General features: G+C 38.8%; 1 protein-coding gene across 5 annotated transcripts in view; it reads right to left on the reverse strand.

Moving 5' to 3' along the window:
- Nucleotides 1–83: 83 nt before the first annotated feature.
- Nucleotides 84–12,395, reverse strand: part of LOC109933307 (TPR and ankyrin repeat-containing protein 1) — an 89,827-nt gene continuing 77,515 nt past the window's right edge. For all 5 annotated transcript variants that reach the window (XM_048595555.1, XM_048595553.1, XM_048595554.1 and 2 more), the window contains 3 exons: nucleotides 6,885–9,913; nucleotides 4,801–4,896; nucleotides 84–2,212 (listed from right to left, as the gene is read on the reverse strand). In XM_048595555.1, the coding sequence (XP_048451512.1) occupies nucleotides 2,091–2,212; nucleotides 4,801–4,896; nucleotides 6,885–9,913 (3,247 nt within the window). In that variant the 3' untranslated portion in view covers nucleotides 84–2,090. The remainder of the gene's footprint in view (nucleotides 2,213–4,800; nucleotides 4,897–6,884; nucleotides 9,914–12,395) is intronic.

Raw genomic sequence — 12,395 nt, forward strand, 5'->3', positions numbered from 1 at the left:
TCCAAATAGGATTAAGTAATCCAATTAGTCAAATTAACCCAATCCATTGTCTCTAACAGTCAGAAACTGACAACACAAGATAATAGTGTGGAAAATGATTTTACTTCTATAATACAGACCCAAAAAACACAGGAATCTTTAGAACAACTATTACAGACTTGACGCTAAATAAGGCATCTGAGTAAAAATTATGCTTTAGAAGGAAAAGTCTCCTTTTGTACTCAAAGTCACATCTAGAAAAACTAAAGCTTCATTCTGTTCGTAAAACATTATACACACAATTTTTCAGAAAAAATTAATTGGTAAAGTATAAAATATACGTATTTTAACATACATTTGGAACTCACTTAGCAATTTATTTACTCATTTTCTTGTCCTTAAAACTAGACTCTAGAAGAATAGAGGGAATTTCACATGTTGACCAACATTATTTTAAACTTGGAAAGCAACTTTTTCCAAGGGTGCAAAGCAAACTTGACATTTTATCAAATCAATGGCTTAAAAAAATACAAGAAACTAACTATATGAATTAGCAATGTCATAACCTATGGTGTTCTTAAAATATTTCAAACTTTCAGCAAAAGCCATTATTTGATGGGAGTTTTTTTTTGTATCAAGCAATTTTTACCAATTACTTTACACAATTCAAAAAGCATAATTCAAGCTATTAATTAGTACTCAAATCTTGCACCAACAGAAAAAGAAATTGCCTCCTGCTGGCTATTTGAATCATTTAATTCAAATCAATGGGTAATATAGCTTTTTTCCTTCCCTGGCCAAAATGAAATTTTAATTAACATGAGTAGACTTCAAATGCCTGTTTTTACATTTGAGAAATTTCACATTTATGAACAAAATTAGCTTGTTGATTTTTAGTAAAAAAAAAATTGGTCCAAGTAAGCTCATATCTACAAACAACTATTTCAAATGTAAGCACAAAACATTCAATTTTAAAACAAATGATTTAACGTCATAAAAAGTACAGGTAATCTACATCCACATAGGTAAATGACATATTACAATCATCTTACACTGTTTTCCTCTGAGTTATTTTTGCAAATCAAAGTAAAATTTCAAATGCAACAGCCTTTTACAAAATGAGACAATAACCATGATAAATAAAGTTTTAAAGCAAATCCAGAAAAAAAATTTAAGGTCCATACTACCACTAGGAGGCACTGTCTTTTTGAGACAAGACACTGAATAAGAGAGTTTCAGTAGAGATGAGTTTTCTAAAATAGTCCAAGTTAAAAATGACCTTCCAGTTAGGTCAGAGATGACCTTAAGAACTGGTTGAGAAGTTTTGCAGCTCATCAGCACGGTGGCTGAATGGTTAGTACTGCTGCCTCACAGTGTGCCAAGGACCCAGGCTCGATTCCACACTTGTGTGACTGTCTATGTGGAGTTTGCACATTCTCTGTAGGTTTGCATGGGTTTCCTCCAGGTGTTCTGGTTTCCTCTCACAGTCCAAGGATGCGCATGTTTGGTGGATTGGCCATGCTGAATTGCCCCATAGTGTTCAGGCATTTGCAGACTGGGTGGATTAGCCATGGGGAACACAGGGTTATAGTGATAGGGTAGTGGGGTGGGTTGGAGTGGTATGGTCTTCGGAGAATTGGTGTGGACCCGATGAGCCGAATGGCTTGCTTTCGACACTGTAGGGATTTTATGAACTCTGATCAGGAAAATATCCTTCTATCTGAATAATACTTTAAGGATGAGCATTCTTTTCTGATTCCAAGGACCAACATATTAATCATATAATGGTAAAAAACTAATTTGTAAATTAGTTGTAAAAAGAATTTGAAAAATAACCAGACCGTCTTAGAAAAGGAACGCTGTACCTTATTGTCAACATTTAAAACAGTTTAAAAAGCCTGGTCTTTAAGGAGGGCTCTTGCAATGCAAGCGTTGAATTCCATAAAAGTATAAAGGAAACTAATAACTATTCATGATATAAGTATTGGAAAATACAAAATGATGTGTACATTCAATCAGCATTATCAGAGGCACAAACGATAAATGAACGCTGGTATACAATGAAATTCTGATCTCCTTCTGTGCACCCAGTATACATGTTTGATTTCATGTTAATGCTTTCGCTTTTTCTTGGTGCCCTTCCTCCTTTTCTTAGAGCGTAATTCATCAAAGTTTTCTTGCCTGTCTTCTAGGCCTTCTTCAAAATCAGCCGCACTGTGGTTAGCTTCAGCTCCTGGCAAAATATTGTTGTGTGCATTAGAAATTTAATGGAATAACAAATTGATAGAAATGCACATGGTTAAACATGCCAACAGGGTGAGGGAGCCTCCAGCCAGAGACAATAAGGTGAAGGCACAACAAAGATATTCTTCTGAAGGCAACTGACATTTCATGTAGATTCAAAATCTCAATTGAATAACATTGCCTTCTGCAGTTATACGTCTGTGATCAGAGATGGATGATCATAATGCAACTTGCAACTAAGTTATGAATTCCAGCAACAACCTGGAGCATATTAGCCAGGTAACACTCCATTACATTTGAGAAACTGTTACCAAACGAAAGAGCAGCAGGAATGCAATACTTTCAGTGTATAATGTGACTGGCCTGATTTGAAGCCAGTTAAGCCAATTAGTTGTTCACACTACATATCTCTTTGTTCAATGTTTCCTGTTGCTGTAACTTAAGGCAATTTATCACGTGGAATACAGAACTTGAGCACTGCTGACAAAGACGCTGTTGAAATTTTCCACATTGGATTCATCTGGATAGATGCAATAATGTAAAATTTCATAGGCAGCAACAATTCATAATGCATGCAAATATGGTGCTGATTGGTTATGGCATTGCAATGGATGTCTTGCCAACCAATCAATGCCGTCTTCTCATTCAGTATAAATTGTTGCACCCTCTGCTGTTCTTGCAACTGTCCTGGTCAGTGTAAGACAAAAAGCTTTGACAGCAAATCTCTTCATCTCACATTTGTTTAAGACATCCCAAGGTAACAGCTAGTTTGCATGCAGCAAATTCCCACAAAAAGTAAGCAGATAAATAATAGCTATTTTGTCAAAAACTGGTCTTCAACCAATACTGATTTTCAGTATTAGTCAGAAATTCATATTAATCGTAAAGGAAAGGGTTAATCCAAGTTAATCAAATCTGCCATTGGAATACTATCCGTTTTTCAAAACTTACTTTGATGTAGCTTTTAGTTATTAACTTTTGCTATGCAGGTTGGTATAGTACAAGATACTGACAACTGAACATTTGAACTGAGATTGATTGTACGACACTGATAAATTTATTTTGAAATCAATCACTACTTAATAAGGAAATCAACTAAAGTCACGCTATTGAAGACTCTACAAGTATCCCTAAATTACAGTGAGATTGTGTAACAACTAGGTAGATAACACATCTCTCAATAGGGCTTTCTGCATGAAAGAGCCGAATTCAAACAGCACAGAATCAAAGGTAAAGGGAGGAATTTAATGGTCGTAGCAGACAGCCTGTCCACTGGCTCCCTGTTTGTTGTCGGGGTCCTGGCTCCATCAGGGATAATTTGTCTCTGGACCTGTCATTGCAAAGTAACTACTCATCTCAGAGGTTTGCCAACCAATAAGACATAAGCAGCTCTCCAGCACCATTAGTGCAGCTGGGTTGCATTAGCCATTGCCAGCAGTGCAATCGGGCCAATAAGTAAGATAGTCAGTGGCAAAGTAAGTTGCAGGGGTAGAGAGGAGGGAGTGGGATCTCTGTCAAGTACTGGGAGAGGGTAAGGGGCTAAGAGCTGTGGCTTCTTGTCAGTGCCTTTATTTCTGTAGCCAGGTTCCATTGTTGAGCTCAGGATGCCCGAGAAAAATGTCACAACCAATCTTCCCCCACAAACAGCTGCAGGCCAGCATTTACTAGGCTGTTTGACAAGTGTGTGGTCCCCACCCACTGATGGTGGTAAATACCAGTGCTGGTGGGAACTCTGTCCTTGACCCTTCGGGCACTGGAGCTAATTGGGGGATTGGAGAAAGTGACAGGGTCTCCACTCTGTCCCATTAGAGAAATCCTCCCCATCCATCACTCCGCTTCCCATCTCCCAGTTCACCTCCAGGGATGCATTAAGTTCGCCCTGCATACAAGTAAAGGTTTCACTTAACAGGACAGCAATTATGTGTAACAGCTGCAAAATATTAATAAGGTACAGTAAGGGAGGTATACGGATATCATTATCCCAATGGGACAAAAAAGACTTAATAAAGAAATTACCTTATTAACAAGTTATTAATAAGGTAAATTTGATTTTCCTTATGAAGATGTAGGTTTACTTTTGGCATTATGACGTAATGTGGGAATGTGCAGATTGTTGTGTGGCTGTGAGAGAGAAATACATGCAAAGTAACAGACTTAAATGAGATTTTTTTTCCCCATTCACAGGATGCGGATATAGCTGGCTAGGCCATCATTTATTGCCCATCGCTAATTGCTCTTGGGAAAGAGGATTGAAAAGCGCTTAATCAGCTAAATTATTAAGAGCAGGACTGTAGTTCAATTAAATCCCTAACAAACCGACGTGGCTGTAAGTTGCTTCTGTTAAGTATGGGTTGCATGTACTGTATGCGTAATAACTTTACGACTGCTCAATCTATTATAAGAACCTTACTGGTTTTGCTGAACATTAAATTATAATATATAACATTGTTTAAGATAATTATCTTAAAAGAAACATTTTATAATGGCCATTGTATAGAAATGTGCCAAAACAACCAATACAGCCAAGTTAGAATTACTTCTTGGTGTGATTAACTGCTGTTAGTTATTTAAACATACCATCATCAGTGTGGCAGAGTAATTGATTCTGTCGCATGTCAGCTTCATTTACAATTTCCTGAAGCATGTCAATTTTCTCTGATAATATTTTTTCACCTAAGGAATATAAATGGACAAACAATTGAATTATATCGATGTCTCGTATATCCAACACTAAATTAATACTTAATAAAATCCAAAACACCTGCAAATGCTGCAAATCAAACAAAAACAGAAAATTCTGGAAAAGCTCAGCAAGCTTGGCAGCACTATGGAGAGAAGTCAGAGTTAACGTTTCGGGTCGAGTGACCCTTCCTCAGAACTGACTAAGTTAATAGTCTTTTGGTTTGAGTAAAAGACCAAGTCAAGGGCTGTTTTAACATTACTTCCTCCCATTATCATGCAAGTATTCCTCAGATCAGAGGAATGGGCAGAAAATTGTTCCCACATCTTTCCAGTACTACTCCAAAGCTGAACATGCTTGGTAAAACACACCCATGGTGATAGGCTCTGCTTTTTGCTCATCTTTCCCACAGGATGATACTTAATCTGCACTGCCCAATATTGCTACAACTTTAATGAGAGGACTCAGCAAAATACTACCTGGTGCACTAAATAGCCGCACTTAACTAATCTACTATGGGCATTTGCAGAATATTTCTGACACAGACTTATTCCAAACTGGATTCATATTTGGGCTTATTTTTATATTCGTGCACAACAATTCCAAGCTGTACTTTGTGACAAAGTTTTGGTGAGACTCCACCTGAAGAACTGTGTCTCATTCTGGTTCCTTTCTCCACCTACACCTCAAGAAACACAATCATACAAAGTCAACTACAATGATCCTTGACATACGTACTTTCAGCAATCCAGGCTTATGCTTTGAGTTCGGAGAGAATCCAAGTCAGTGTTTAAAATGATTAAGGGTAGCAAGACAAGAGACGAAGTAACAGATTGTCTGAGATGATGTGCCTTGTAGAAGTAGAGGCCAGCCATTTAAATTAGTGAGCAAGGACAGAGGTTGAATATGCAGAATTTTATTTGTCCGAAAGTCTGAAGGATCATTTAGTTGAGAGGCAGCAACAAGCACCAACTTATTGCAATCCTTCCACAAAACAGGAAATGGATTATTTTGGCTGACTTAATCATCAGATCATGCAAAACAGAGTAAGGTAATTTGACCTTTTGTGCCTGTATTGGCTCCACAAAAGAACGATCCACGAGTCCCATTCGAGCTTTCTGCAGAGCCCTCTGCAAACTTCTAAAACATACTGTACATCTGGTTTTCCTTTTGAAAGCTACAACTGATTCTGCTTCCACCAAGCTTTCAGAGGATGCATTCAAGATCATTAAAAACTTGCTGGTTTAAAAGTGAACTTATCCCCTTCTTGGATCTTTTGTCAATGAGCTTAAATCTGGGACCTGTGATTATTAATTCTCCCTAAATAATGCTGTGAAAGACCCTCCTCATTTTCAGCACCTCTATTAAACGTCACCCAAATACTTTGCTCCAAAAAAGACAATCGTGGCTTCTCTCATTAAAAAAAAACTGTTCCATTTGAGTTATTTTGATCAAGAAGTTTGGACAAGTTATAACAGATATCTTGGGCAGGTGGGACTTGAACCTGGATCTCCTGGTCCAGAGGTAGGGGCATTATCACATGACAACAAGATCCCTCAATGGTTATTAACTTTTCTATAAATGGAACACAGCACCTACATTTAAAGGAATTGGTAAAAGAACCTAGGGGAAGAGGAGGAAAATTATTTTGAGGCAGCGCGTTGTTAAGTTCTGGAGCCCAGTCCCTAAGAGAATGATGGAAATAAGTTCATGAATCATTTTCAACATTGAGATGTATGCATGTACGAAAATTTTAAAAAATGCAGGTACCGTGTAAAGTGCAGGGGAATTAACAGGTCTTCAGTGATGAGACAAAGGATCTTGACTTCTGCACTCTTAAGATTCTACGTTTAAGCTATGAGCAATAACTAGGCAACTACAAAATGGAACCTTAAGAAAAACACAGTGGTCAGACCAATTGACTTCTCGTGTTTTTAAATAATGAAAATAAGTTAGCTAATTCTGAAGAGAAGTAGATTACCGTTTACCCAGGTCTTCTGGTTGTAGATACTGTCGATCAAATTTCTAATTTCATTAATACTGTCCTGCAGTTTTCCAGACATCACTTTTGATAGTTCTTTAAATGTCAAGTAATCGGTTGCCTTTTCCTCAAGAGAATGCAGCATACTTCTGCCTTTGCACATGACAGGCTCCACAGATCCCCCAAAGTAAGTCAAATAAGCATTGTAGGCAGCTTCTTTCTTTATATGCTCTTCGAATCTGATGTGGGTTTCGAAACAATTGTTCACGTATAAAGTTTCACTTTCCTCTTCATCTTCATTGTCTTCCCAGTTTTCTGAGATATGGTTAGCAGCTTCTTCATGTTCCTGCTTTCGACATAAATCAGCATAGCTCTTAGAAAATCTCACTCCACAAATATCGCACTGCGTCTTATCTACATAGGCCTCTTTGAAGTTGCTGGGAACCTCAGTCTTCGGTTGGATAGTATCTGAATCTGTGTGCGTCAAGAGTTTTAGCAGGTACCCGCATGCATTAATTACATGTACTACACACTGCCATTTCCGTCTCAAATTTGCTTTCTTTTGCAATTCAAAAGCCATGTCCTGGAGGTGTTCATCCTTTTCCTCAAGGTATAGAGCATTGTCTGGAGCATCGTGGTCTTTCTCCGGGATGTGTGCAATCTCATAATTTTTTGTCCAACATTCATTAATGAATCTTTTAGCTTGAATGTTCTGAAAGTAAATACCCGGTACTGAACCAGGGCCAGAGGGATGATCCCATTTCCAGAAGCAGTCATGCAAATACTCATCATCTCTCGCCTTCAGTAACTCCTGAAGGCTGATCACCACATCATTAACACTTTGTGCTCTATTAACGTTTTCAACAAGATCTATGAGCCTTGCTGGAACCTTTGATCCATGGTGTTGAGTGAGTTTTTTCAACTGTTCCTCTACTTCACAGAAACTAGATCTGATCATCGTTTCCACCGAACATTCTTCCAAAACGTATCTTGCATTTATCAACATCACCACTCCCAGAACTGCTGTCCTCTCAGCCTCTCCCGAAGTAGTATAATCTGGATCACTGAAAGCATCCAGAAGTACATTGAAGTCTCTGCGCTCCCCACCACACAAGACACTGATCAGGTAAGTCAAATGTTTATTCATTTTATAAATGACTTTGGGGACGTCCTTTGGCTTGAACTCACTTATGATGTTAAATGCATCTCTGGACTTTCTGTGTTTGACATTAACTTTGAACATGAAGTTCCAGTAATGAATGAGAGCTATAAAACTCCTTGGGAGACAAACCACAAGGTTCTTCTTGAAACGCATAAGGGTGGAACAACACAAAATAAACTGGAATTCAAGCACTGACACGGTATTTGCTATACTCGGGATGAGGAGACCAGCACATCTTTTAATTAGTACATTCATGAACCGGAAAAAGTGATGAATACATTTCTCTGGGTCAGCGTGTTCATAAAAATCCTTCACAGATGTAACTAGAAGTCTGAAAATACATAAGTGTAACGTGTTGGTAGGCAACATTCCACGCTTGCCTCTTAGGCCTGTTCTCCTTTTGTCTTGAACACGTGAGCCTCCTTCACATTTCTTTCGCTCAGAGTCATATTCTTGCTCAACTTTCGAGAGCAGATCTTCAATTTTCTTGGGGTAGTCACAAGTCAGAAGATAAACCTGTTGGGTCTGTACCCACAAATCTGTTGATTCTCTTCTTTCCTCTACTGTGGAACATTGAAAACAATGAGATATGTACTCCCGCAGCACAGATTTGAAGCTGTGAAACTGAATCACCTTTATTAATCCCAAAATCTCTCGGCAAACAACAGGGCTTTCGGATATAACCCTCTGGTGAAAATGTTTTGGGTAAAAAGCATTCAGCAGAGGGGTGCATAAAGCATATGGGTCTCCAGTAAGAATATCTTCAATTTTCTCAACTTCTGGAAAGGTGTCTTTAGAATAGAAATCTTTGGCTTCCAGCAATATTCCATTTAGAACAGTCAGATACACCTTGGCATTAAGTGAATATTTTGCTTCATATCTTTTCAAAGGCCTATGATAATCTTGACAGGAAGGAGAGTTACAGGCTAAACCACAGATAAACTTTGGACAAATATCTGGAGTATTCTGTCCCACTGACTTGATTTTATCAGCAAAGTCACAAAGGTGACGCAGAAAGTGCTTCTGTAGGAAGATCCTAATTTGTTTGATTTCACATTTGTAAAAATTGCCTTGCTTTTCACTTAGGTCCAAGTCAAAATCCAGCTGCAAAATTCTCACTCCTTCATACAGTGGAATTCTGCCATACTTGGCATCTACTTGCAAAATTCCAAAAAACGCATAGCAAGCTTTGACCATGTCTTTCTCGGCATTGTTCTGGGGATTGTCCAGTGCTTTCACCAAACTCATCAACATTTCCAGACAAGTCAATGATCGTTCAAAGTCTGACAAAGCCTTAGGGTCTCTCTGCAGTAAGAAAAAGAGGCTCTCCACAGCTCCAGCACTGTTATATTCATCGACAAAAATCTCAAAAGCTTCTGCAATCACATTTGTCTCTCTGTTTAAAAGACCCTTCAAGAGCAAGGCTTCTGCTATATCAGACGACTGTCGTTTTCTGATTTTGAAGAGTTTGGTTGCTTCATCCAGCATATCTTGGATGCTTTCTTTGTCTGAGGCACTTATCTCTTCTCCTTTGCTCTCTTTGAGTAGACTCACTCGGACTGCGGCAATGAGGCACTCAGCTTGAAATTCTTTCTTGTTCGAAAGTCTTGCTGCTTCTTGAAGCTTTCCGTGTTCCCGCATCAAAATGGCAGCTTCCTCCTCCCGGCTCTGGCTTTTCAACAGCTCAGCTGCTTGAGACAAACACTTGTTTGACTTGAGGAAAAATAGCTGGTCTTCAGGATCAAGATAATTCAGAGAGGCTGTCATTTCAGTGAGTTTATTCTCCCTCAGAAACATGGCAGCAGCCTCTAGACGAAACTGCTCTGCAGAGTATTTAAGTTTTATAGAAGGCTGAATGTCTTTGTATCTAGAAATTAAAAGCAATGAGATTTATACATTAGTAATTATCTTTTGGGATCTATCGGTCTATAACATACAAGAATGAATGGTTAACAGAGTAAATGCACTTGTCATCAGAAGATGCTACCCACTAATGGAACTGATGGTAGAGAAATTGATATCATAGTCTTAAAAAAGTTGGTAAAATAGTTGGTGGCACATAAGCTGAAAATGTCACAGATGGTCCAGATGGACACAGTTTTAGGTTACTTGGGAAAATAAGGGTGATAGCAGCAAAGGCTCAAAGCACAGTCTTCTGAAGTTCTTTGAATATGGCAATGATGGCAGAGACAGGAAAGTTGCAAAGATCAATGCTTTATTCAAAAAAAAAAGGAATTAATACCTAATTACTGAACAAACAGTCTAACATTAGTGATTTAGAATTACCTCGAAATGACAAATTGGGTTTATTACTTAGAAGAACATTTAGTATGTTTTACTTGAAGACAAATCAGTTCTGACCAACTTGATTTGCGTTCTTTGACAAGGTAATGATGAGGGTTGACGTTGTGCACATACATTTCACATGACCTTTGAGAAAGTGGTAGACAATAGACAATGCCAGCCAACTGAAGCTCGGTGGGATTAACACATGCAGTGGCAGCACAGGTACAAAAATGACTGAAAGACACAAAATGAAGTAGTGTGTAGAACTATTGCTTCGCAGACCAGAGGAAGTGTAATCTGGTTTCTAGCAATAATTTTTATTAAAATTATTGCTCTTATCAATAACCTGGATTTGGATATCAGCGCAATGTTTGGAAAAGTCATAAGCAATGAGGATAACAGCAGACTTCAGGAAGTCAGAGTGGTGAAATAAACAGACATATGGCAAATACATTACAAATCAATGACATGGCAAGTGATTGTTTTTTGGAAGAAAAATTTAGGAGAAACAATATAAACCAAGAAGTTAAAGCTTTAAAAAGGATGCAACAGGAAAGCGAGCTGGGGATTAAAAACAAAAATCTTTGCTCCTGAATTGAACAACTGCAGTTGCTGGAAATCTGAAAAGTAAACAGGAAATGCTGGAAGCACTCAACAGGTCAGGTGGCATCTGTGGTGAGAAATGGATTAATGTTTCAGGTCATTGTTGATGGCTGCTGTGAAAAAAGCACATGGGAATACTGACTTTATGACTAAAGACAAAGTACAAAAGTATCTGTCAGGATGCCTCTTATATATTGCTGTTGTTACCTGCTTCCACTACCTCCCCTGGCAGCACATTCCAGATACTTACCACCCTCTGTGTTAAAAAAATTTGCCTCTCATATCTCCTTTAAACCTTCCCTCTTTACATTAAACCCACATGCCGAGTAATTGACATTTCTACCTTAGGAAAAAGACTCCAACTATACATGCCTCTCATATTTTTGTAAACTTCTATGAGGCTGCCCCTCAGCCCCCGGCATTCAAGTGAAAATAAACTAAGTTTGTCTAATCTCTCCTCATAGCTAGTACATTTCAAACAGGTTCTGTACCCTCTTTAAAACCTCCATATCCTTCTGGCTGTGTGGCGACCACTACTGTACACAATATTCCAAACATGGCTTAACTAAAGTTCTATATAGGTGCAACATGACTCGCAAATTTTAATACTCTAGGTCCCGACTGATTAAGGAAAGCATGCTTATATGCTTTCTTGACCATCTTGTCCACTTGTGTTGTGACTTTCAGGTAACTGTGGACCTGGGTGAATCTAGATCCCTCTGTATGTTAATGCTTTTAAGGGTTCTGCCATTTACTGCATACTTCCCTCCTGCATTAGACTTTCCAAAATGCATCACATCGCATGCGTGTGGATGAAATTCTATCTGCCATTTCTCTGCCCAAGTCTCCAGCCTATCCATGTCCTGCTGTGCCTTCTGGCAATCTTCCTCACTACCTGAAGCTCCTCAAATCTTTGTTATCCACAAATTCAGTAATGAGACCACTTATATTCTCCTGCAAATCGTTCATATTACAAACAACATGAGTCCCAGACATCCCTGATCCCTAAAGAACATCACTGGTTGCAGATGTCCAATCAAAAAACATGCTTCCACTGCTAGTCTGTCGTCTATGACCAAGCCAGTTCTGTATCCGCCTTACCAGCTCTCACCACTCTTCCATGTGATTCCACCTTCTAGATCAGCCTTCCATGAGGGACCTTGTCAAAGGCCTTGCCAGAAAACATCCATAGTCCTGCCCTACCTTCCCTGCACAAAGCCATGCTACCTATCGCCAAGAAGTCCATATTTCAACTATGCAAGGCTTGCCAGCTTGTAATTTCCCAAATTATCCCTGTTGCCTTTCTTAAAGAAAGGAACAACACTGGCTATTCTCCAGTCCCCTGGGACTGCTCCTGTGACTAAAGAGGATACAAAGATTTTGTACAAGGTCCCAGCAATTTCCTCCCTCATTATTCTGGGGTAGATCCCATCAAGTCCGAGTCTACCTTAATGCTTTTC

This window comes from Rhincodon typus, chromosome 4 (assembly GCF_021869965.1).
Source record: "Rhincodon typus isolate 14 chromosome 4, sRhiTyp1.1, whole genome shotgun sequence".
Classification (NCBI taxonomy): Eukaryota; Metazoa; Chordata; class Chondrichthyes; order Orectolobiformes; family Rhincodontidae; genus Rhincodon; species Rhincodon typus.